The sequence below is a fragment of the Oryctolagus cuniculus genome, chromosome 10, assembly GCF_964237555.1.
Source record: "Oryctolagus cuniculus chromosome 10, mOryCun1.1, whole genome shotgun sequence".
Taxonomy (NCBI): Eukaryota; Metazoa; Chordata; class Mammalia; order Lagomorpha; family Leporidae; genus Oryctolagus; species Oryctolagus cuniculus.
Window position 1 is genome coordinate 93,283,023 of NC_091441.1, and position 26,440 is coordinate 93,309,462.

At 43.0% G+C, this 26,440-nt stretch overlaps 1 protein-coding gene and 1 long non-coding RNA gene across 12 annotated transcripts in view; one reads left to right on the top strand and one right to left on the bottom strand.

Moving 5' to 3' along the window:
• The window catches only part of CCDC66 (coiled-coil domain containing 66), a 45,205-nt gene extending 44,428 nt beyond the window's left edge, over positions 1 to 777 (bottom strand). For 3 of the 11 annotated variants that reach the window (XM_070050707.1, XM_070050702.1, XM_070050697.1), the window contains exon 1: positions 114 to 243. In XM_070050707.1, coding sequence (XP_069906808.1) covers positions 114 to 124 — 11 coding nt within the window. In that variant the 5' untranslated portion in view covers positions 125 to 243. Of the gene's footprint in view, positions 1 to 113 lie in introns of all 11 variants that reach the window. The other 8 variants (XM_070050706.1, XM_070050705.1, XM_070050700.1 and 5 more) reach the window with 7 other exon arrangements.
• On the top strand, positions 421 to 26,424 carry LOC138844088 (uncharacterized). Its single transcript, XR_011379506.1, has 3 exons — positions 421 to 547; positions 792 to 865; positions 26,301 to 26,424. It is a non-coding gene; the product is annotated as an uncharacterized lncRNA (long non-coding RNA).
• Positions 26,425 to 26,440: the final 16 nt, after the last annotated feature.

Genomic DNA, 26,440 nt, shown 5'->3' on the forward strand with positions numbered 1-26,440 from the left:
GGCTCTGCCGCTTCCAGCGGCGGCAGTCTGGAAGGTTCTCCGTGAAAGACTCCACGGAGTGACTGAGGTCACCCACTTCCCAGCTGTCGACCACCTTCCCAGTCCCAGCTTACCCCAAGTTCATGGTCTGGCCTCCGCCTCCCTCCACAAGTCGCTCAATCCTCTTGTGTACGTCGGTTACCGCAGCTGTCGCTCAACAAGCTCTACGCCAATTGGATACCTAGGACGGGAGAGCCGCAGGCTGGACCAATCAGAGCGGGCCGTACTGGCGGGGGCGCTCAGCCGGCGGCTCCCGGGGCAACCGGCTTCGCTGGCGCTGCCGGGGTTCCAAGGCTGAATCCCGCGTTCCTCGCTTTTGCGACCCGCAACGTTCCCTCAGGGAACCCTCAGCGCCATGCCTTGCTTCCCATGGAGAAGGCAAAAACGGGAACAAAGACGTAAATGTTTTAAGGAAATAAGTATTTTCTATACTGTATTTTCTGTGTGGAAGGAAGGCTTGTTTTGCTACAAAAACAGGCAAGGGCTGGACACCTAGGACCAATAGCGGGTACGTCTCGTTTCGTGTTGTCGCTCCCAACGTCAAGCCTATACCGCACTGTGGCAAAAATCACAAGTGCCCAATACATTTAGCTGCTATGTGCCAGACGTGGACCCAACCCCCAGTGTTCATGATGGAAGACTTAACAACGTGGTCTCTGAGGCACAGCGGGGTTAAGAGACTTGCCCACAAGACGCTGACCACCGCTCCTGTAGTGGCACGCGGGCATGGTTAACTCCTCTGCATCCCTCAGGTCTCAGATTAAACGTCACTTCCTCCACCGAGCGCTCCCGCAATGACTAGATGAGAGCTGGGCACGTAATGCAAGTGAGTTCTGGTGCCAAAGTGAGCTTGAGTGTCTTGTGCATTTGTGTAGCCAGCCACAGCGCTGGAACCCCACAGGGTAGACAGGGAATAGTTGTTAAATGATTGAACAGCAAAATTTTTAAATGTCAACAACTTAACCTTGACTGAATGAGGTGTTAGGAGGAAGCCCCTAGATTATACTGCAGTTGCTAAAATGGTTACAGATTTCTCCTTTGTCTGCTCTTACATGATTTTTGTGAATTCTAGTTGATAAACAATGAGGTACATTAAAAAATTATGGTGCAATTAGAGAAAACTCAAATCTTTTCGTATTAATTTTTGTTCTGGCTGTGGCAGGATATACTTAAACATTGTTAGCTTACTTGGCTGAATAGAAACCTTTATGCATTTGATCGGGTGTTGTTACTTTTAAAGGGATGTTTTTTTCTTCGGCATATAAAAAAGTCCGAAAGGATTGATGCCAACATGTGGAAAGGTAGAGTGGTGTGCGTTTTAAAACGTTACTTTTCTTCCTAACTTATTATGATAAGTGGAGTCATAACAATATTTGTCCTTTTAGCATTTGGCTTCTCTCAGCATATTTTCTTTCTTTCTTTTTTTTAATTTGACAGATGGAGTTAGTAGTGAGAGAGACAGAGAGAAAGGTCTTCCTTCTGTTGGTTCACCCCCTAAATGGCTGCCACGGCCAGAGCTACGCTGATCTGAAGCCAGGAGCCAGGTGCTTCCTCCTGGTCTCCCGTAGGGGTGCAGGGGCCCAAGCACCTGGGCCATCATCCACTGCTTTCCCAGGCCACAGCAGAGAGCTGGACTGGGAGAGGAGCAACTGGGACTAGAATCCGGTGCCCATATGGGACGTCGGTGCCGCAGGCAGAGGATTAACCAAGTGAGCCACAGCGCCGGCCCCTCAGCATATTTTCAAGGTTCATTTATGTTACAGTGTGTAGAATTCCATTTCTTCTTATGAATGAATAATAGTCCATTGGATGCATATACCACAACTTGTGTATCACTCATTCATTCATGTGTATCATCACTGTGTATCATTCATTGTGGCTGCACAGTTGGCTATCTCCATCTTTTGATTATTATGAATAATGCTGCAGAGAACATTGGTGTATAAGTATCTGTTTGAATCTCTGTTTCTTTTACTATATACCTGGGGGTGAAATTGTTGGCTCATAGGATAACGCCATAGTTAGCTTTTGGAGAAACTACTGAGCTGTTATCAGTGCAGTTGCATCATTTTCCATTCCCATCAGCAACATACCAGTGTTTCACTTTATTCACATCTTCACCAACATTGTTTTTTCCTTTTTTATAACAAAACAAAACCTGGCCATCTTAGTAGGTTGCTTGGTTCTGACAGTTTCTCCTTTTTTTTTTTTTTTTTTCCCAATGTTTCCTTGATGGGGGATTAAAGCATAGAGTTGCCTCTTCTTTCATTTTGCTGATATTACCCCTCTTTACTGTCTTTTAATATAGATCAGTCTGATTTTTTTTCCTTCCCATGACTGACTCTGAAAAGTTCTAGCCACTTGTAGAATTGTCCACAATCTGAATTTGTCGAATTGTTTCTTTGTGGTGATATTTATCTTGTTCTTCTATCTTTCCTAGAATACTCAAGTTGAACATTTTGAGTCACCCCTTGATACCCAAAGAGGGTCGGTTCCAAGACACCCCCCTTCCTTTCTTGGATACCCAAATCCACAAATACTTAAGTCTCTTATATAAAATGGTGTAGCATTTGCACAGAATCTGTATATTCCTCTTGCATATCTCAGACTATATCTAGATTACTTATAATACCTAAAACAATGTAAATACTATGTAAATAGTTGTATTCTGTAGGGAATAATGACAAGAAAAAATGTGTATACATGTCTAGTATAGACACAGTGTTTGAATATTTTTGATACACGGTTGATTGAATTCATGGATGTGGAATACAGATATTGAGGGCTCACCATATTTTAAATAATTACTAAGTCTCAGAGAAGGTATCTTTAAAATTTCGTTTGGAAGCCGGCACCGCGGCTCACTAGGCTAAGCCTCCACCTAACGGTGCCGGCACACCGGGTTCTAGTCCCGGTCGGGGCGCCGGATTCTGTCCCGGTTGCCCCTCTTCCAGGCCAGCTCTCTGCTGTGGCCAGGGATTGCAGTGGAGGATGGCCCAGGTGCTTGGGCCCTGCACCCCATGGGAGACCAGGAGAAGTACCTGGCTCCTGCCATTGGATCAGCGCGGTGCGCCGGACGCAGCGTGCCGGCCACGGCGGCCATTGGAGGGTGAACCAACGGCAAAAGGAAGACCTTTCTCTCTGTCTCTCTCTCTCACTGTCCACTCTGCCTGTCAAAAAAATAAAAAAATTCAAAAAAAATTTCGTTTGGAAGTACCAGACTCTTCCAAAGAGGCTGTACCATTTCATTGTCAACATATGAGGATGGTGGGTCTGGTAGCCTCACATCTTCACCAACATTTAGTATTATCAGGCCTTTAATTTTAGCCATTCTGCTGGATATGAAATAGTATCTCATTGTGGTTTTGATCTGCATTTCCTTGATGACTGTTAATTTTGAGCATATGAACTCAAATTTTACAGAGTATGCAAGTAGAGTTCCCACTATTAAGATCTTTTCCTTATTTGCAGAAGGCTCTGATAAATCACTTCTGGTGAAATTATCAGACATAGTCAAACATTTCTCACTGAATTTGTGTAAGAATAATACATTATAAAAATCAAGCTTCTGTGGTTGACCCAAGGTCATTTTGATTAATAGGGAAAAATAGTGTCTTCAGAAACATGTAACTGTGAAGTATGCTGCTATCAGAATAATTTAGAATATTTTTCACATCCAATCCCAAAGAACACTGCTGCTAACTTACACGCATTTTTTCTTCCAGAAGGATTTTAGAAGACTCACTTTTATTTTACACAAAATAATAATAATTTAAAAAACTGCCTTGGAAAGATGCATCCTGGGTCTATAGGTCACTAGAGTTCTGTAGCTTTGCTTGAAACTTTTCAAAGACTATTCCAGAAATATGTACTAGGAAGGCCTTCCCACATTCTCCATTTGTGGAGTTCACTTTTCTTACTGACATCCCTTCACTTTCAAGCAGTGTTTGTGATTCATTTGAGAGTGCGGCTCCATGGAGCAAGTTAATTAGCGTCTTCTCTGTCTCCAGGACCAGATGATACAAACGAAAGGACAGATACATTAGGCAAAAGCAAAATTAAATTAAGTAAATTATTCAGGTGTGAAGGGATGAAGGTCTTAATTGGGTGATTCTGAGAAATGCCTTAAGAAATATGAAAAGAGCAGGGGAAAAAGAGAAAATCACTATAGGTGTAACTCAATTAACCCTCTCTGACCTCAGGTTGTTCATGAATTGTAAAAGAAAAACTACATTAGCTGTCAAGGTTCCTTTCAGCTTACAAGTGAATAATTCTAAATTATCCTCCATCTTTCCAAAACTCCCTGTCTGCACTCTCATTAGGGCCACTCACGTCTAACCCCAGGAGCATTCCAACAATTTCCTTACTGTCCCCATTCTGTAGCCAGAAAATGTGGATCTGCATACATCACTCTGCTGCTTAAAAATTTCTCAAGAGGTGAACTTCCTCAACCTGATAGAAACCACCCAAGGAAACCTAAACTAATGGTGCACTTAACAATGAAAAACTCTAGGCTTTGCTACAAATGTCAGGATCAAGGCAAGGACTCATTTGGCCCCTTTCATCATAATTTTTCAATATCCTGCTAAAAGTCTGAGCTAATTCCTGGACTTAACCTTATCCTAGCTAAGAGAAGAAAAGGAAATGAAAGGTACACAGAATGGGAAGGAAGAATTAAAACTTCATTCACAAGGGGACATGATTGTCTATGTAAAAAAAAAAAAATCCAGAAGAATTAACAACAACAAATATCTCCTAGAACTAATAAATGGTTGTAGCAGGGATGCAGTATGGAAATTAGCACATAAAAGTCAATGCTGTACACTACAATGAGTAAGTACAAGATGAAATTAAAAATAGTATCATTTAGTACCTCAATAAATGAAGCTAAGGACAAATTAAATTTAGGTATAAATATAACACAATATGCATAAGACCTATAGGAAAATCAATAAATCCTGATGAAAGAAATCAAAGAAGAATTAAATGTAGAGATATTCCCTGTTCACAGATAGGAAGATTCAATATTGCTAAAATGTCAGTTTTTCCAAACTTAATACATAGATTAATATGCTATCCCAGTCAAAATCCCAGCAAGTTACTTTTGTGTAAATGAAGAATAGCCGAGAAAATATTGAGGGAGAAGAAAAAAGTTGGAGGACTGGTGCTACTTAACTTCAAGGCTTACCATAACGTAGAATATTCCAGACAGTGTGGTATTGGCAAACAAGTAGACAAATAGATTAATGGAAAAGAGCCCAGGAATACAACAACATCAATTCAGTCCATTGACTTTTTACAATGAAACAATGGCAATGAATGCAAAAAAGAGCATCTTTTCAACAAATGGCAGTAAACAACTGGATATCCACATACAAAAATGTGAATTTAGAACAGACCTAGTGCCCTACATAAAACTTAATTCAAAATGAATCACAGACCTGAATGTAAAGTGTAAAACTATAAAACTTCTAGAAGAAAAACATAGGAGGAGAATCTAGATTACCTTGGGTTTGGTGTTAAAGTTTTAGAAGCAACTCCAATGGCACAATCCATGAAAGAAAAAGTAATAAGCTATACTTCATTAAAATTGAAAATTTCTGCAAAAGGCACTGATACAAGAATGAAAAGATGAGGCACAGTCTGGGTGAAAAGGTTTGCAAAAGACGTGAGGTAAACTGTCATTACCAGAGACCAGTTAAGCCATCGCCTGCAATGCCGGCATCTCCTGTGATTCCTGGTTCAAGACCCAACCTCTGGGGCCAGAGCTGTGGCGTAGCGGGTAAAGTTGCCGCCTGCAGTTCCAACATCCCATATGGGCGCCGATTTGGGTCCCGGCTGCTCCACTTCCAATCCAGCTCTCTGCTGTGGCCTGGGAAAGCAGTGGAGGATGGCCCAAATCCTTGGGCCCCTGCACCCACGTGGGAGACTCAGAAGAAGCTCCTGATTCCTGACTTTGGATCAGCACAGTTGCGGCCAGTTGGGGAGTGAACCATCGGATGGAAGACTTCTCTCTCTCTTTCTCTCTCTCTCTCTCTCCCTCGCCTCTCTGTGTGTAGCTCTGGCTTTCAAATAAATAAATAAATAAATCTTAAAAAAAAAGAAGAAGAAGAAGAAGATGGCCCAAGTCTTTGGGCCCCTGCACCCACTTGGGAGATCTGAAAGAAGCTCCTCGCTCCTGGCTTTGGATTAGCATAGCTCAGGCCCTTGCGGCCATCTGGGAAGTAAATCAGTGAACAGAAGACCTCTCTCTCTCTCTCTCTGCCTCTGCCTCTCTGTAACTCTTTCAAATAAATAAATAAATCTTAAAAAAAAAAAAGACCCAGCTTCTCTACTTCCAATCCAGCTCCCTGGTAATGCATCTGGGAAAGCAGCAGAAGATGGCCCCAGTACTTGGTCCCCTACACTCACGTGGGAGACCCAGATGGAATTCCATGCTCTTGACTTCAGCCTGGCCTGGGCAGCCCCAGTTGTTGCAATTCTTTGGGGTAGTGGATCAAGATGGAAGATCAGTCTCTCTCTCTCTCTCTCTCTCTCTCTCTCTCTCTCTCCCCCACATCTTTCCCTCTTCTCTCCCTCCTCCCCTCCTCCTCTCCCTCTCCTTCTCCCTTTTAAATAAATAATTAAAATAAAATCCATTACCCAAAATATACAAAGAGATTTTAAAACACAAAAACACAAACAACCCAATAAAAAAAAAGGGGGTCAATGATCTTATCAGACACCTCACCAAAGAAGATATACAGATGTTAAATAACCATATGCAAGTATACTCTATATTATATGTCACTAGGGAAATGCAAATTAAGACAACAGTGAGATACCACTGCACACCTATTTGAATGGCCCAAGTCTAGAACACTGATAATACAAAATGCTGGTGATGGCACAGAGCAACAAGAACTCTCATTCATTGCATACAAAATGGTCCAATCTCTTTGGAAGACATTTTGGCTATTTCTTAAAAAACTAAACATATTCTGGGGCCAGTTCTGTGGCATAGCAGATAAAGCCATCACCTGAGATGCCAGCATTCCATATGGGTGCTGGTTTGAGTCCAAGCTGCTCCACTTCTTGATCCACCTCCTTGCTAAAGTGCCTGAGAAAGCCGTGGAGGATGAGCCAAGTCCTTGGGCCACTGTTCCCACGTGAGTGACCTGGATGAAGCTCTTGTCTCCTGGCTCAGGCTTAGTCAAGCCCTGATCTTTGAGGCCACCTGGGGAGTGAACCAGTGAGTGGAAAATTTCTCTCTGTGTCTCTTCTGCTCTCTGTAAATCTACTTTTCAAATAAATAAGTAAATAACTAACTATATAAAACTAAACAGAATTCCTGCTACATGACCTAGCAGTTGTACTCCTTGTTACTCACCCAAAGGAGTTGCAAACGTATGTGCACACAAAAACCTGCATATGGATGTTTATAACAGCTTTATCCATAATTGTCAAAACTTGGATGCAGTCAAGATGTCCTTCAGTAGGTAAATAGATAAACTGTGGTACACTAGACAATGAAATATTATTCAAAGCTAACAAAAAAATGAGCTGTCAAGCCATGAAAAGACATGAAGAAAATATAAATGCATATTACTAAGTCAAAGAAGCCAATCTGAAAAGCCTACATACTGGATGATTCCAGCCACAACTATATGACATTCTGGAAAAGGCAAAATGATAGGAACAGCAGAAGAATCAGTGGTTGCCAGGTTCTGGTGGAGACAGGGATCAACAGACATAACATGAGATACTTAGGGCAGTGAAACCATTCTGTGTGATACTATATTGGAAGGCACATGTCATTATACATCTGTCTGTGGACTCTGAGTGATAATATATCAATGTATATTCATTAATTTTAACAAATGTTTCACTCTATTGGCACATGCTGATAATGGAGAAGGCTTTGCCTGTGTGGGTACAGGAGCTTATGGGAAATTTCTATACTTTCTGCTCAATTTGGCTGTGAACCTAAAACTAAAAAGCAAAATCTACTGAAAGAAAAAAATTAAATGATGTCAAAACCCTGTTGCCTCAGTATAAAGTTCAAAGGTCTTAACGTGCTTATGAGCCCCATCTTCATCTTTTAAATTTCAGCACTCACCATTGCTGTCACAGATACTAATCTTTAACCTCCTCACTGTAGTCGCACTTAACTCCTGTTTCCCAACTGTGTGCAGTAATTCATCCTTTGTATTTTAGTATTTTTTATTTATTTATATTTAGTATGTATTTTAGTAAGTGCTTAATGTTTAATCATATGGGATAAAGTAATAGCCAAAATGGACAACATCCTTGTCCTCCTGGAGCTACTTCTGCTTGCTGGAAGACTCTTTGTCATGGAGCACCATTACCTGCATAACTAGTCCTTCAGGTCCTTGCTGAGATGTCGCATTCTCCTGGGAGCCTCCTCTTGCTTCTGCATCATTGCTTTTGCTGAGTTAGACCCCCTCTAGGATACAGTATGTACTTCCACCCACAGGGCATTCATTATATGGTATGATTGTCACAGAAGCACCAGTAAAGTGTAATTTGCTGGAAAGAAGATACATTACAACAACCACAAACCAATGACTGCTAGAAAAGCAATCACATAAATTGGAAAGGTGCTAATTCTGAACTGGTAATGGGGCAACAGTGGCTGAAAACTTACGTATTATCTCAGATATAACAAAAAGTAGGGAACTTAGTGATATAAGACTTAGTGGCAACCAAAGAGAAATAAGCAAGACAGCTCTGACTCTTAAATTTAGGGAAAATCCTTATAGGAACAAAAGTGTTAGAGTGATGCTCTCTCAACTAACTCCCCAGGATAAAATACTGCATTTATAGAGACTTCTTCACCATTTATAGAGTTATAGAGACTTCTTCACTGGTCAATCTTTTTTTTTTTTTTTTTTTTTTTTGGACAGGCAGAGTGGACAGTGTGAGAGAGAGACAGAGAGAAAGGTCTTCCTTTTTTCCATTGGCTCACCCCTTAATAGCCGCTGTGGCCGGCGCACTGCGACTGGCGCACCACGCTGATCCGAAGCCAGGAGCCAGGTGCTTCTCCTGGTCTTCCATGCAGGTGCCGGGCCCAAGGACCTGGACAATCCTCCACTGCACTCCTGGGCCACAGCAGAGAGCTGGACAGCAAGAGGAGTGACCAGGACAGAATCCGGCGCCCTGAGCGGAACTAGAACCCTGTGTGCTGGCACTGCAGGCGTTCACTGGTCAATCTTAATAAAGCATAGGGAACTAAAAGGTAAACACATTTGCCTATGTGAAAAGTGAATATGACACCATTTGTATTTATGACAGGTCATACATAGAAACACATTGTAATAGGCAGAATAATGGTTTCATCAAAGATGTCCCTAACACTAATCCCCAGAACCCATGAATATGCTACCTTACATAGCAGAGGGGAATTAAGATTGCAGGTGGAATGAAGGTTGCTAATGAACTCACCTCAGACTAGGAGATTATCCCAGAATGGCAAAGAGGAAGATAAGAAATCCAGTGAGCTGGGCCGGCGCCATGATTCACTTGGCTAATCTTCCGCCTGCAGCGCTGGCACCCCGAGTTCTGGTGCCGGATTCTGTGCTGGTTGCTCCTCTTCCAGTCCAGCTCTCTGCTGTGGCACGGGTGTGCAGTGGAGGATGGCCTAAGTGCTTGGGCCCTGCACCTGCATGGGATGCCAGAAGGAAGCACCTGGCTCCTGGCTTTGGATCGGTGCAGCGCACCAGCCGTAGTGGCCATTTGGGGGATGAACCAACGGGAGGAAGACCTTTCTCTCTCTCTCTCTCTCTCTCTCTCTCTCTCTCTCTTTCTCACTGTCTAACTCTACCTGTCAAAAAAATAAAAAAAGAAAAGAAATCCAGTGAGTGTGTGATGATAGAAAGAGGGTCAAGGACATGCTATGTTGTTGGCTTTGAGCAGAGGGAAGGGGTCATAAATTGAGGAATGTTGGTGGTCTCTGGGAGTGGGAAAAAGCAAGGAAATGGACTGTCTCCTGGGGTCGCCCATAAAGACTACATCCCTGCCAACACTTCGATTTTGATGTCAGACTTGTGTTGTTTTAAGCAATTAAGTTTATGGTGTTTGTTAAAGCAGTAGTAAAACTAACACACATATGTATTCTATGAGGAATCATTTCTGTCCAGGACAACACACAAAAAGAACTCATTCAGCAGTATTTCTTGAGATCTGTGGTAATGAGCAAATTTTGGAATTTGCTTTAGAACTTGAAGTGGCTTGTAGTCCCCTAGCTTTCCCCTCTCTCTTTCCTCCCAACACCACCCCCTATCTAACCCCTACACACACACACACACACACACACACACCAGCAGACATGAACACCTGATTCAGGAAGATGTGGCTGGCACATCTAAGATCCCTCTTCAACAATACATCTAGAAAGATGGTTTTTCTCCTTCTTTTATCTGAACTCAGCAGGCTCCTCTTTGGTGCTATCCTTCGTTTTCCTTCTAGTCTGTTTGATACTCATTTAAACCAGTTTACTGTTACATAAAAGTGTTGAAGGAGGGGTAGGCATTTGGCCTAGTAGTTAAAACACAGTTAAGATGCCTGTGTCCTGTGTCGGAGTGCCTCAGTTCTAGTTCCAGCTTCACTCTGCTAATGTGCACCCTGGAATACTTCAGATGATGGCTCAAGTAATTGGGTCCCTGCAATATACTTGGGAAAACTAAACTGAATTCTTGGCCTTCAGCTTCAGGCTGGCCTGACTCCACCCACTGCAGGCATATGGGGGATGAACCAATGAATGGGAGTACTCTCTCTATCCCTCTCTCTGCCTCTCAAATAAATTAAAATATATATATATATTTAAATGTTGAAGAAGATGGGGAACAGGTTTGGAGATGGTGTGATGTTTCCGGCTTCGTCTCTTTCTTCATGGGATTGTCTCCATTCAGATTTATTACTAAAAGGACGTTTAGAAGATAAGGCCAAAGAGAAAGAGGCTGAAGTTACATTCAGAAAGAGTGGCTAAGTGCTAGGGAGCAGAGTGGTAAGGTATTTTTATCGTTTGTCGAGGGATATACTGAAACATCTCCTGGTTGACTCTTCAGTTTTGTTTCCTTGTACTCATGATCCCTGTTCCTCTCCTAGGCTGTACCTCTAACTGCTCAACCTTTCTCATACCTCTTTTTTTTTTTAAGATATATTTAAATATTTGAAAGAATTACAGTGAGAGAGTGAGAGGCAGACAATGAGAGTAGAGAGATCTTCCATTCTCTGGTTCACTCCCCAAATTGCCACAATGGCCAAGGCTGGACCAGGCTTACGCCAGGAGCTAGGAGCTTCATCCAGATCTCCACTGTGGGTGCAGGTGTCTAGGCACTTGGGTCATCCTCTGCTGCTTTCCCAAGCACATTAGCAGGAAGCTGGATTGGAAATGGAGCAGCTGGGACTTGAACCAGTGCTCACATGGGATGCTGGCACTGCAGATGGTGGCTTAACTTGCTGTGCCACAGCAACAGCCCTTGAACTGTAACCTTGTATGGATTGTCAGAGTTGCTCTGAATCACTCAGTCTGTACCTCTTTCTTTAACCTACAAAATCTCCAGGTATGTGCTGCTGGTTCTCTTCTGGCTATGTGGCATCACTTCAAATGTAGCAGAGGCAATGCCAAATGTGTGGGGAGCAATCCGGACTAGACTAAGTTACTCGAATTAAGACTTATTCTATGCATCTGCTCTCCCACAATATGGCGCTGGGAGAGAAGTAAACAGCTTCCGCACAGCTGCCTCCAGTTCAACTAATAAACTGTAGGACTTGCTCCTGATTGGAGGAGAGCAGCGTACTCGGCGTGTGGGCAGCCGAGTTGGGATTGGCGGAGGAGGACTATAAAGGAGGAGAGAGACGGCATGCACCAGGAACATCTATGGGGAACATCTAAGGGAACCCGTGCAGCCCCCGAGAAAGCCGGCCGGCGGTGTGCCGCTCCCCTGCGGAAGTGGGGAATGCGGCCAGGGGGAACTGCCCTTCCACGGAGGTGGAAGGGATAGTAGCCAACCCGGGAAGAACCAGCAGCAAACCCGGGGAGGGCCGAGCAGACGAAAGAACAGCGCAGGGTCCTGTGTTGCTCCTCCACGAAGAGGGGGAGCGACATAATGGTGCCGTGACTCGGATATGAAGCCTAGGCAGGGCTTAGTGTCGTTCCTCCACGAAGAGGGGGAGCGACATAATGGTGCCGTGACTCGGATATGAAGCCTAGGCAGGACTTAGTGTCGTTCCTCCACGAAGAGGGGGAGCGACATAATGGTGCCGTGACTCGGATAGGAAACCTAGGACGGATAGGAAACTTAGGAGGGATGAAACGGGAAGAAATGGGCTAATATCGGAGAGAGAGACTAGCAAACAGCCTAGGGAAAAGCCGGACGAAAAAGGAGCCGGAAGAAGTTATTGAAAGCCTAGGCATAGATTCGGATACGGACTACGGGGGGAAGCTGGGAGAAATCTCTAAGGTCGAAAGCGAAAGTGAAAGTTAGAACAAACAGACTCGGACGCGGACTGTGGGGAGAGGCCAGAAAGTGAAAGCTAGAACAAACAGACTTGGATGCGGACTGTGGGGAGAGGCCAGGAGAAATGAGGGAGGAGTATTGTTGGAAGAAAACTTAAGGAAACATACCGGGTAGAGAAAAGTGTTAGGGAAATTGAAGCCGCGGGGGGCAGGCCAAGGCGGACACGAAAGCCACTTTGGGATTCTCAAGTTAGCCCGGGAATAGGGGGTGAAAAGTTGAAACTAGAAGCTGAAACGTGAGCCTGGTTGGGATCCGTCTGATTAGCCCGGGGAGCAAAGGACGGGAAGCCAAACCGTGGGGCGGAGACGTACGCTGGGTTGAATTCGCCAGGCTAGCCCGGGGAACTTGGATTGAATGCTAGTGGTGGAGACGCAAGCTACGCTGTGTTACTCGCGGAAGCCGCCGCGTGCAGAGAGAGCACGGGGCGTGAATAGATAGGGAACGCTGGCGTAGGCCGTGGTTCAGACGCGAAAGGGTTAAGCGTGGAGACCGCGGAGCGCGCGAAGCCGAGCCGCGCAAAGCCGGGAAGCTGCGCAGATGAGAGAGGCGCGCGGGCTGAAGCGGCGCAGAGCCGGGAACCCGCCGGCGGGGCGAGGTGCCGGAAAGCCGCAGGGATAAGAGAAACAGAAGTTTAGAAGTAAAGTGAGAAAAATAGGAATGCTGGAAGATAGAAGTAAAATGGGAGAAATAGGAATGCCCGGAGATAGAGAAATAGAGAAATAAAAAGGCCTCCCTACAACACTGCAATGTGAGAGCTTGGATTCGGTCTGCCTAATCAAGTGAGGCGATGAGCACCTGCGGGCAGCTAGCAGCTTATGCGCCGCAGGTCACCGAAGACAGGCACGAATTAACATCAGTAAGGCTTCCCCACAATACAACAATATTAAGCTTGGATTCGGTCTGCCTGATTTAAGGCGGTAAGCGCCAGCAAGCAGCTCGACCAGAGTATGAGCTGCAGGTCACCGAAGATAGGCACAAACCAACACTAATAAGTCTCCCCCACAATACGGCAATGAGAAGGCTTGGATTCGGTTTGCCTGATAGGTTTTGTAAACACCTGCAGGCAGTTCTAGCAGAGCAGAGCATGCGCTGCAGGGCACCGAACACAGGCACGCATCAGCGCCTAAAAACCTCCTCACAACATGGCGAAGAGAGGACCCGGATTCGGTTTTCCTGATTGATAGGACTTGTAAGAGCCTGTGGCAACTCTAGCAAGTAGAGCAGAGTGTGTGCCGCGGGACACCGAAGACAGGCGCGTATCAACGCCAAAAATAAAAAGAAAGGGGGATCTGTGGGGAGCAATCCGGACTAGACTAAGTTACTCGAATTAAGACTTATTCTATGCATCTGCTCTCCCACAATATGGCGCTGGGAGAGAAGTAAACAGCTTCCGCACAGCTGCCTCCAGTTCAACTAATAAACTGTAGGACTTGCTCCTGATTGGAGGAGAGCAGCGTACTCGGCGTGTGGGCAGCCGAGTTGGGATTGGCGGAGGAGGACTATAAAGGAGGAGAGAGACGGCATGCACCAGGAACATCTATGGGGAACATCTAAGGGAACCCGTGCAGCCCCCGAGAAAGCCGGCCGGCGGTGTGCCGCTCCCCTGCGGAAGTGGGGAATGCGGCCAGGGGGAACTGCCCTTCCACGGAGGTGGAAGGGATAGTAGCCAACCCGGGAAGAACCAGCAGCAAACCCGGGGAGGGCCGAGCAGACGAAAGAACAGCGCAGGGTCCTGTGTTGCTCCTCCACGAAGAGGGGGAGCGACATAATGGTGCCGTGACTCGGATATGAAGCCTAGGCAGGGCTTAGTGTCGTTCCTCCACGAAGAGGGGGAGCGACACAAATGTACCATTTTTTCCAGCATGCCTTTTGTGGTCTGGGTCTCCCTTCCTTCTGTTATTGGTACAGTGGCTTTTCTAGCCCTGGGGGTGTGCCAGTGGTAGAACATGTCCATCTTAATTTCCACTCTCCCAGTATGTCCCTGCTGTGACAGGCTACCTACTTTTCAACAAATCTCTGTTTTATTCTCTCTCATTTCTGTGTCTGTTCCTTAACCCTCCCTCTGTCTAGAATGTCCTTCTCCCCACATGAACCTCTAATGGGACAACAGGGACTCAATTTACAACATTATCTTAGACATGCCGAAGAAAGGAATGCCATGATTGACAGAAGACTTAGCCACAACCAATGAGAGATTAGTGGGCTAGCTCTGAATCTTACATTTGGGGAACATCCAGTTGGGACAAAGGGAATAGGATCAGAGCTGTCATCACTAACTCTCATGGATGAAGGTGCTAGCATGGAGACTTCTTCACTGGTCAGTCTTCACAAAGCACGCAGAAGTAAAAGGAAACATATTTACCTAATAATTGTGCACATTTGTCTTATTAAAACTTTTCCCAGTGATTAACATGACATTTAAGAGGGCAGTTTCTTGGGGGAGGGGCAGAAGTGACAAGAAAGGGACCAAGGAGATAAACTCAGAGAATCTCAATGGCATTGGTAATATTCAGTTTTAAAATAAAGGGTGGAGATATAAATTTTGTTATATTATTATTTTTTGTGTTTCTGGAATATGTTATGTTAAAGAAGCACATATAATTCCTCCCTTCCCTTCTAATGCAAACTGAAATCTATAACTACAAGTGTGTGTATATTTTCCCCTGCACTTATTTTTCAAAATGCAAAGCAATGCAAGCATTATATATGTATATATTATATATATTATATATGTATATTACATAAATGTAATCTTGCATTCATCAATCCCAATAAATGTGGCTGATTTTTAACCCAATCTTGACACAGCAGATGGCAGTGCAGATCTAGCTTCATATATAATGAAGCTAGAAATAAATTTCATCTGTGACACAGATGAAATTTATTTTTGCTGAAAAATTATGATTTTAAATGGTAACATGGAAAAAATATAAAATTGTAGAAAATCATGACTCTTGGGGATTTAGAGAAATGTTTTCTAATTATACTAAGCTCATTTAAAAATACTAATAAAACAAAAAATAAATCTGAAACAAACAGGACTCATCACCACCAAAAAATTAATAAGTAACCCTCATTCTCACAAGATTTGAGTGATTTTCTGAACTAGCACTTGAAGTTGGACTTTCACAAATAAACCCCTTTGTATAAAATTATTTAAGCATCTTCATGTTTTGTTTTGGTGGTATAAGGTCATATTTTTCTAAAAAGTTAGGCACAAATTTAAATTAGTTTTTTACTTAAAAACTGCAGGTATGAGTTTCCCAGTACATACTTTTTGCACCCCCCCTTTTTTTTTGACAGGCAGAGTGGACAGTGTGAGAGAGAGACAGAGAGGTCTTTGCCATTGGTTCACCCTCCAATGGCCGCCGCGGCCAGTGCACTGCACTGATGCGATGGCAGGAGCCAGGTAGTTCTCCTGGTCTCCCATGGGGTGCAGGGCCCAAGCACTTGGGCCATCCTCCACTGCACTCCCTGGCCACAGCAGAGAGCTGGCCTGGAAGAGGGGCAACCGGGACAGAATCCGGCGCCCCGACTGGGACTAGAACCTGGTGTACTAGCGCCGCAAGGCGGAGAATTAGCCTAGGGAGCCACGGCGCCGGCTCCAAATTCTTTGAGTCTGTTCCTTTCCTTGTATTAGTAAGAGCTAGATGGAAACCAGTCCAGGCTCTGATTTAATAGACCTGGTTTTGAATTCCTGCTTTGCAATCTGGAGGAAGTTAATTGGTCTAGGTCTCAGTTTTTTTCTCCAAAATGGGGATAATAATAACAATACTTGACACTTGTGTTTGGGGAAGGTTGAATGTGAACACGTGTTCATAGTATCATTGCAGATGCCTATTCTCAAGCATTTCCAGGCTCCCATCTGATTGTCCTCTTGGTTGTATTCTCTTTCTTTGCCCTTATACAGAATGTAAAACTACAAGTCACCTGACATCTTTCAGTCTCAGCTTTCAGAGCCATGTGTCTCCAATAGGCTACCCCTTATTAGGCCCTGATTTCTTCCTTGTTTTTCTCATTATTTTTTTCCAATGGGAAGCCCCACTTCTCTCACATTTTGTGCACCCATCATTATTGCCTCCTAATTTCCAAAGAAACGAGTGACAGACCTTGTTTACGTCTTCCCTGCTGGGGACATAGCCATTTTTTCTTTGGGTCCACCTGCCTTTCCTTACGTTCCCTAGGAGAGGCTCAGGAGAACTGAGAACTCCTTGCTCTTGTGAGAAGATTCACCAGATGGGCTTTTCTGTCCATGTTAGAAATATTTGAAAATGGGCCACTTTAGAAAAGTACTTGAAAGTGTTAAGTAATAGAATTTTCAGTCTGTTGGGGAGACTTTTGAAATAGTTTGATTTTGTACCTTGTACTCTTTGAAGGGAAACTTCATTAATTTTTCCAGATTATACAATGTATCACAAGGCAAAGCAACAGGGAGAGAAGGGGAGAGGCTGAGAGAGAACACTTTGATTCATGGGTTCACTCCCCAAATGGCTGCAACAGTTGGGTCTGGGCCAGGCAGAAGACAGGATCCAGGAACTCTATGCCAGTCTCCCACTTAGGTGGCAGGGGCCTGAGTACTTGGGGCATTTTCCATTGTTTTTCCAGTCCCATTAGTAGGGAGCTGGATTGGAAGCAGAGAGGACTCAAACTGGAGCTCCAATATGAGATGCCAGTGTTGCAGGTGGTGACTTAACCTCCTGAACCACAACACCTGCCCCAATCATGATATTCTTGAACATGGAAAACCAAAATCTCTAGTTGATTCTTTCAGTAGTAATATATCAAAATAAGCTCCCATCTGTTGGTTACTTTTGTATTAGGCATAGTTCTAAGTACTTCAAAAGCATGCTATCAATTGATTCTTAAATAAAACTCAACTGTAGATATTATTATTATTTCCATCTTACAGATAATATAACTAAGAAAGAAGTTAAAACAACTTGATTAAAATCAGATAGTGAATCATGGGTACAGTCAAATTAGTCTACCTTTAAAGTCTAGAGCCAATGTTTTTATTCTATGGTATCTCAAGGTATCTCAAGCACAAGGAAAATGTTCCTGATGAAATTAGCCTATTAAATCTGAATTAAATCCACAGGTTCATCTTTTTAAAATAATGTTAATTTTCCTTAATGTTTATTTATTTAAAAGGCAGGCAGAGAGGGAGAGACAGAATTCTTCTATCCACTAGTTCACTCCTCAAATGGCTACAACAGCCAGGTCTGGCAAGGCCGAAACTATGAACCTAGAACTTTATTCAGGTCTCCCACAAGGGTGGAAGGGGCCCAGGTACTTGGACCATCTTCTGCTGCCTTCCCGGGTTCATTGGCAGGGAGATGGACTGGAAGCAGAACAGTCAGGACTCGAAATGGCACTTGTAATCCACAATGCCTGCCTCAAGTTCATCTTTTTAAGTCTAGTTTTCAGTTGTCAATAAGCTTATTCATACAAGAATTGGTTAGACACTAATCATATAAAAGTTATTCTTGATTTCTCTTTTTCCCTTCTACTCTCACCTCAAGAAATCTACTTACAGAATATCACTGATATTACCTCCTAAGTGCGTTGTAAGTAGATCCGATTTTCTCCTTTTCCCCACTCTTCATCTAGGCTATCAACTCTGTTCCCTACACATCTGTAACAATCTTTTAGCTGGGCTGTAAATATGCCACAATTGTATAAGTTTATCAACTGCCTCTTCTCATCCACGTATCTTGTTCAATGCTGTATATCTAGGACATGGAACAATATCTGGCACATGGTGTGATGATCAGTAAATATTTATTGGCGACACACTGGTTATATAAAGATGAAGAAAGCACATCTTAAAACAGGCATTTGGCACATGGTTATGTCGCTGCTGGGATGCCTGCATCCCTGATGTGACTGCCTGATTTGTTTGTCAGCTACTCTGCTTCTGATCCAGTTTCCTGCTAATGGGTATCCTAGAAAGCAGCAGATGATGGCCCAAATACTCAGATCCTTGCCAGCCAAGTGGGAGACCCAGACTGAGTTCTGGGCTCTTGGCTTTGGCCTGACCCAGCCCTGGCTGTTTGGGAGTGAACCAGCTTATGGTTCTGTTTTTCTCCGTCTGCCTTTCAAATAAATGAAAATAAATAAACTCCAAAAAAAATTTTAAAAAAGAACACACAGTTTTACCCTCATGGGGAATACTATATAATAGTAGAAATTGACATATAAGTAAATATATATAAGGTAGTAGAACAAATGTTATAAAGGAGGTAAACACAAAATTCAGTTTATAGTAGTGCAAAAGACAGGAGGAACAATTCCACCTGGTGAGGCTAGCAAGGCCTGAAAAGCATATACTGAAAAGAAAGAGAAAAGATTTAATTTTTATTTTTTTATTTTTGACAGGCGGAGTGGACAGTGAGAGAAAGAGAGAGACAGAGAGAAAGGTCTTCCTTTTGCCGTTGGTTCACCCTCCAATGGCCGCCGTGGCCGGCGTGCTGCGGCCGGAGCATCGCGCTGATCCGAAGGCAGGAGCCAGGTGCTTCTCCTGGTCTCCCATGCGGGTGCAGGAGCCCAAGCACTTGGGTCATCCTCCACTGCACTCCCAGGCCATAGCAGAGAGCTGGCCTGGAAGAGGGACAACCGGGACAGAATCTGGTGCCCTGATCGGGACTAGAACCCAGTGTGCTGGCGCTGCAAGGCGGAGGATTAGCCTATTGAGCCATGGCGCCGGGGGAGAAAAGATTTTTTAAAGAAGAGTTCACTAGGTGGACAAGGAGAAGAAATTGTGCAAAAAAAAAAAAAAAATCAGAAAGTTTCAAGTGTTGGTAGCAGGATGGAGAAAAGGACAATACATGTATTGGTAGGACTGGAGCTTATGGCACATGTTGGGAAATGGCAGAGGGCCACAGTAGAGTCCAAAGGCCTCATCATGAAGGCATCAGGCATCCTATACCATGCAGCTCGAATTGTTTTATAAATAGGGATCCACTGTTTGTGACACTGGCATCCCATATGGGAGTGCTTGTTGGAGTCCTGGCTGCTTTGCTTCCCATCCAGCTTCCTGATAATCTGCCAGGGAAGGCAGCAGAAAATGGCCCAAATACTTGGGCCTCTGCCAACTATGTGGGAAATGCAGTTGGAATTCCTGGATCCTGGCTTTAGCCTGGCACAGACCTGGATGTTGTAGCCATTTGGAGAGTGAAACAGAGGATGGAAGATCTCTCTCCCTCTCCACCCCACATCAGGTACCTAACTTTCAAAAAATTTAAAAAGTTATTTTAGGGTCTGGCATTGTAGTGTAGTGGATAAAGCCACTGCCTGCTATGGCAGTATTTCATATGGGCAACAGTTCATGCCTGGCTGCTCCACTGTCAATTCAGCTCCCTTTTAATGGCCTGCCCTGCACCCCTGTTGTGAGCATTTGGGGAATGAACCAACAGACTGAAGATCTCTGTCTCAGTCTCTCTGTCTTTCTCAAATAAAATGAAAATAAAAAAAGAATTAAAAAAAAAAATCCTGTTTACTGACCTGTTTACTGCAAATTAACTTTTCTGAGCTTTTTTTCTCTGATCTGCAATAGTACTCCCCACCTGGTGGGGCTGTTGTCAAGTTTTTTTTTTTTTTTTTTTTTTTTTTTTAAGATTTATTTATTTATTTGAAAGTCAGAGTTACACAGAGAGAGGAGAGGCAGAGAGAGAGGTCTTACGGCCGATGGTTCAGTCCTCAGATGGCCTCAATGGCCTGAGCTGCGCCAGTCCGCAGCCGGGAGCCAGGAGCTTCTTCCAGGTTTCCCATGCGGGTGCAGGGGTCCAAGGACTTGGGCCATCCTCCGCTGCCTTTCTAGGCCATAGCAGAGAGCTGGATTGGAAGAGGAGTAGCCGGGACTAGAACCAGCACCCACATGGGATGCCTGCGGTCCAGGCCACAGCGTTAACCCACTGCACCACAGAGTCGGCCCCATGTTGTCAAGTTTCAATGGGGTAACACATGCAGAATATTTGCCTCAGTGAATGCTACTTGTGGGTAGGAGACAGACAGGTGGTAGGTTGCATTAGTAAAGGCAGAGTCCCTTATGCTTGAGACAACTGTGAAGGAATGAGGATGGAGGTGCGGGTCGGAAAGTTTGAGAGAAGCAAGGACTTCATGGGACTGGAGTTTACATGTGGGACTTAGAAAAGCTATTCCAATTTTGAGAAAGATTCTTTAGATGTAAAAGGGTCCTCTTATCACAACTTGAAGACAAAAAATGAAGATTTGCAGAAGGTTTAGGAGAGGAACTAGATAGGACATTGGAGAAGTTCTTGACTTGAGCCATGTAAGACAAGTGGGAGCATTGAACTTGAGCATTTGTGTTGTTAAAGGTAGTTCATTCCTTTAGCTACCATTCTGAAACTTACCATTAATCCCTAGCCCTGAGAAGTACTGTAACAGAGACGTTTTTGCATCCATTAGGCTAAAAGAGATTGGAAGATGTAAACATTGAAGTTCTTGGATTGCTCAAAAAAAATCTTAATTTTGGCTAATTTAAGCAAAAATCAGGATTTTTTAGAATAGCCCTTAGAATTTAAAGGAACACTGAAAAGTCAGGTTCCAGTAACTGCTTCCACAGCCTACTAGAACAAACCTCATAACCCATCTTCTCAGTAGGCCTCATGCCTTTTGGCATCATGACCCAAATACAAGACTGTGTCAACTTCCTGGGAGAGAACAGGTCTGATTTGTCTGTGTCTTAAGTATATTTGTGCTGCTATGCCAACATGCCATAGATTGAGCAATTTATCAGGAACAGAAATTTACTTTTTCGTGGTTCTAAATTTCAAGATCAAGATACCTGAAGGTTTGGTTGTCTGATGAGGGCTACTTTCAAGACACAGCTTTTTGCTGCATGGCCTGGAGGGAAGAAGTACATGACAGAAAGTAGAAAGCAATGAGCCCACTGTTTCACGAAGTGTCTCTTAATCCCATTCATGAGGAGAGGAGCCTTATGACCTAATCATCTTGTAAAAGCCCCATCTCTTTATACTGTCACATTGGCCATTATGTTTCAATAGCTGAAATTTGGAGGGGACCCACCAGCAGATTGTTTTCCAAGTTTGTGACCTCTGTCACCAGCATTCACAACTCAGTAATGTTGAAAAATAACTCAGTGTGTTGTTTTTTCTTTCCCTTCTTTTCTTCTTCAATAAGTATTTTATGTAGCTGCTATGAACCATATACTCTGTTATGAGAAAGAGATTTAGTTGGTAATGAGCAAAACCAGACATGAACCCAGCTGTCTTGGAGGGAATGATTGTGGAAGACTGACATTGACATGACTCAATGATTATGCAAATGCTCAGAAGGAAATGAATGCCCCAGGAGAGTATACGATACAGGAGATTGATCTGGTCTAGGGGTCTGGGAAAATACTTCCTGCAAGAGGAGAAGCCTAGATTGAGATCTGAGGGATAAGTGAAGAGCATGGTAAGTGGGGCCAACAACATGTTCAAAGGGCTTGTGTCTGAAGGGACTTCAGTTATATCTTAATAACAGCTCATCCTGAAAATGACACTTCTTTCAGCATCCAAATTGGCACAAGCAAAGACACGGATGACTCCACTTGTTCCTATTTGTGATATTGGTGCACTTCGATTAATGAAAGCAAATTTGAAATGTCTGTTAATGAGGTCACTTACTTTACCAAGAACACAAATGATTACATTTCAAAAAAAATTTTAGCTACTACATATTGTTAAGGTCAGAAAATGCCCACTGCCCGAGGAACGACTCCAAGAGACTTTTCTCTCATGCAACCAGCAAAGGGTTAAAGATTTATTGATCCAACATGTTGGGGCTCTCTGAACATACAAGAACAGAGGAGCAGTGAGGAACTACAGCATAGGGTTTATAAAGGCAAAAACCGCAAAACTGGGAAGGGGGAATACACGGTTGCTATGCACGGTTGCTATACACAGTTGCTAAGATCAAAAGAGAGTACATAAAATCAAAAGAGAGTATATGGTTACTGGGGTCAACATAACCTAAAACCTAAGTGAAATTAATATTCATCATAATCTTGACAATACCAATTACAATCTTACAATTAGCAATTAGGACTTGACATTAATGTAAGACACAGACAAATCACAGCTTCATTATTAGCCCAGGTAACCCAGGTGCAACTTTTCTACTTTTAAGCTTGAGCAATCATGCTAGGGGGTTTTGTGCTCTGCCAAGGGTGATGTAGTGTACTGCTATTGTCCAACTATTTGAGATCATAGTTTCAGACCAGAGTCTCACAGTGGGGGGGTGCTTTCTCAGAATGGAGTCTCAAGTGCTCCAAAATGGAGTCCCTATTGTCAAGGTGCTACTTCACTCTGTCTTATTTTTATAGCTGCACCAGGAAGGTTTAAACCTGTAAGCTTAAGCTTAACTTTTTACACCCACACATATACAATTTTAACTCTTCAATATCTAGTGGTGAAATACACATTTTGCAGTGAAAACTAAATTCAGTTTTACCATACTGTGGTTTTCTATAGTATAGTAATAATGGTCATGCTGTGTGACTCCCAAAAAGAGGAATCACAATTCAAGGCTAATTGTGTAGACTATTTATATTGAATTTATATAAACTATATGAGACAAGATAGGTATTTTCATATTTGTATGTGTAGCCATTAATTAAATATGATACCTTGTAAGTCATCTACTGGGAGTGGTCATTGTGGTGCAACAAGTCAGGATGCTGCCTGGGCCACCTGCATCTCACAGTTGAGTGCTGGTTTGAATTCTATCTATTCCACTTTTAATCCAACTTCCTGTTAATGTATCCAGGGAAGCAGCAGATTTTGACCCAAGTATTTGGACCCCTGCCATCCATGTGGAAGATCCAGATGGAGTTCTGGTCTCTTGGCATTGGCCAGGCCCAGCCCTGGCTGTTGTGGGCTTTTGGGGAGTAAGCCAGTAGATGGGAGATTTCTCTCTCTCTCTCTCTCTTCTGTCTGTGTCAATCTGCCTTTCAAGTAGACAAAACTAAATAAACATTTTTTTAAAAAACTTCTCTACTAAACAATTAAATGTTTATCACAGGCATCATTTTCTCTCAAGTTTTAAGAACTGTAGCATTATGTTATTAATTATAAGATAAATGTGAAAATACTGATCAAGTTTTGTAACTGCTCTTTAGAAGTTTTTCTAATGTACAACTACCTTCTTCACCTAAAAATTGATACACATAAGCATTTTTGTATTAGTTCAAAATTTAAATATCAAATTGGATCTTATTTTTAAATTTGTAGGATTTTAGGTAAATCACCTAGTTTTAGAACATTCCTATTACTACAAAATTCCTTTTAAAATTTATGTTTTTGTTTTGAAACAACCATAACCTGAAAAAAAAGTAACTGTGTGGGCTGGCGCCGCAGCTCACTAGGCTAATCCTCCACCTTGCGGCGCCAGTACACCGGGTTCTAGTCCTGGTCGGGGCGCCGGATTCTGTCCCGATTGCCCCTCTTCCAGGCCAGCTCTCTGCTGTGGCCAGGGAGTGCAGTGGAGGATGGCCCGAGTACTTGGGCCCTGCACCCTGTGGGAGACCAGGATAAGCGCCTGGCTCCTGCCATCGGATCAACGGATCAGCGTGGTGTGCTGTCCGCAGCGCGCCAGCCGCAGCGGCCATTGGAGGGTGAACCAATGGCAAAAGGAAGACCTTTCTCTCTGTCTCTCTCTCACTGTCCACTCTGACTGTCAAAAAAAAAAAAAAAATTAACTGTGTGAGTGACCACAGTATAAAATGTTTGTTGTTGGAAAGGTAAGCTAATTAAATTCAAAAATCCAATCTCAGAAGTAAGTGACATCCAATCCACACTGCCACTCCTAGCCCCAGGCCACCAATGCTCTGCTTTCTGTCTCTCCAGAGAAACTTTTGACCTAATTAAATTGAACTGAACATAAGTAAAATGTGGTAAGAAGCTGTGGCTTAGCAGGTAGCCCTCAGCTCATACTAATGTACAAAGAATGGAGTCCCTGGTACCTATTATGTGTCAATGTGTACTGAATGTACTATAATTACTTTTTAATATTTCTTTCCTTTTTATGCCAGTGTTCAAAAATCCTCAAGAGTTGTAAAGAGGAACAAAAGAATCCAATTCTGTCTTTCCAGGTGCTTTGTTAAAATCTTCAATAATGTGTCCACTGCCAGTGGTAATCCATCTGCTCTCCCTTTCTTTTGGAAATGCCATCAGCTTGTGAAGTAGGACAGTCCTAAGGTCATCTCCCTTCAAGGCTGCATGAACCCATTTGGGTTTAACATTATTATAGCAACAAGCTAAAGTAGTTTCTTTGCATCATATTAATGTCCTTGTTTCTCTACTCTTGGCAAATTTATTTATTTTCTTGTGTTTAAGAATTTGATGCCACTCAGTTTTGAAATTGATTGGACTGCCAACTCAAGAGTAAACATTTTATCATTTAGTGATTTATACATAATTATATTTTTCAAATTTCAGATGTTTCCAAAGAAAAACAAATGTAAATTTTAAAATTTGTTGTCTAAATGTGGTTAAGCATTAATTTCTAGATGATCTAATATGGCATTATTACAATTAACATTTGTTCAGGAATTTTAGTATCTGTACCTTTTGTAGATTTAACTGTCTATAAAAATTTCAAATTACAAGACTTAACTTGAGAACTTTAATATTATTCACCACTTTCTTTTCAGTGATTATTGTCTGAAATGAAAATTAATCATGGAAATAGGAAAACCATAACTTGAACCTGTAATATTCTCTATTTCTTTTAAAAAATTGAGTTATTTGAGAGGCAGAGAGAAGAGGAGGAACATGTGCACATGCAAACACACACACACACACACAGGCAGGTGGTGGAGAGAGCTGATTTTTTTTTTTTTAAGATTTATATGTTTATTTGAAAGGCAGAGTTACAGAGAGAGAGAGAAAGGTCTTCCATTCACTGCTTCACTCCCCAAATGGCTGTGAGCTGATCTGAAGCCAGGAACCTGAAGATTCTTTCAGGTCTCCCACATGGGTATAGGGGCCCAAGCAGCTGGGCCACCCTCCACTGCCTTCCTAGGCACATTAGCAGGGAGCTGGACTGGAAATGGAGCAGCTGGGACTCCATATGGAATGCCAGCACTTTGGGTGGCAGCTTTACCCATTACGCCACAGCACCGGGCCTGAGAGATATTCTGATCCTCTGGTTCATTCCTCAAATGCTGGAAGGGGTCCTGGCTGGAAGCTGGGAGCGCAAATCCAGGTCTCCCACTTGGGTGGCAGGAACCCAATTAGTTGGGTCATCATCACTGCCTCCCTGGGTCTGCCTTAGCAGGAAATTATAATCAAGAGCTGGAGTCAAGAGCAGAACCCATGCCCTCTGATAAGGGATATGGGCATCCTAACTCAAATCTTAGGTCAAAGGCCTGCCCCTTCATAGATATCTTAATATTAACTTGTCAAGTTCTTTGATTGGATTTTCTTCAATCTAATAGTTTAGGAAGAGCTAAAATCTTTATACTTGTTATCCACAAGAAGGACGTAGAGATATGTAAGTCTTTTTAAAAATTGCTAAAATTTTCTTCGTAAAGTCTTGAATATCTTTTGCAAGATTTATTTAAAAATACTTCATAATTTATGGCTTTGAAAATGGTATCTTTGTAGTTGCTTTTGCTTATATAGATAATATCTTAATGACATAAGATGTTAATTACTCATATCTGTTTATTAATCTTTTAAAAATGTATTTATTTATTTCCATTTCTTTTGAAAGGCAGAGAGACAGATATTCCATCTGCTGGTTCACTCCCCAAATGCATGCAACAGCCAAGGCTGGGCCAGCCCTGAGCCAGGAGCCAGGAACTCCATTTGAGCCTCCCATGTGGCAAAGACCCAATTACTTGAGCCATCACC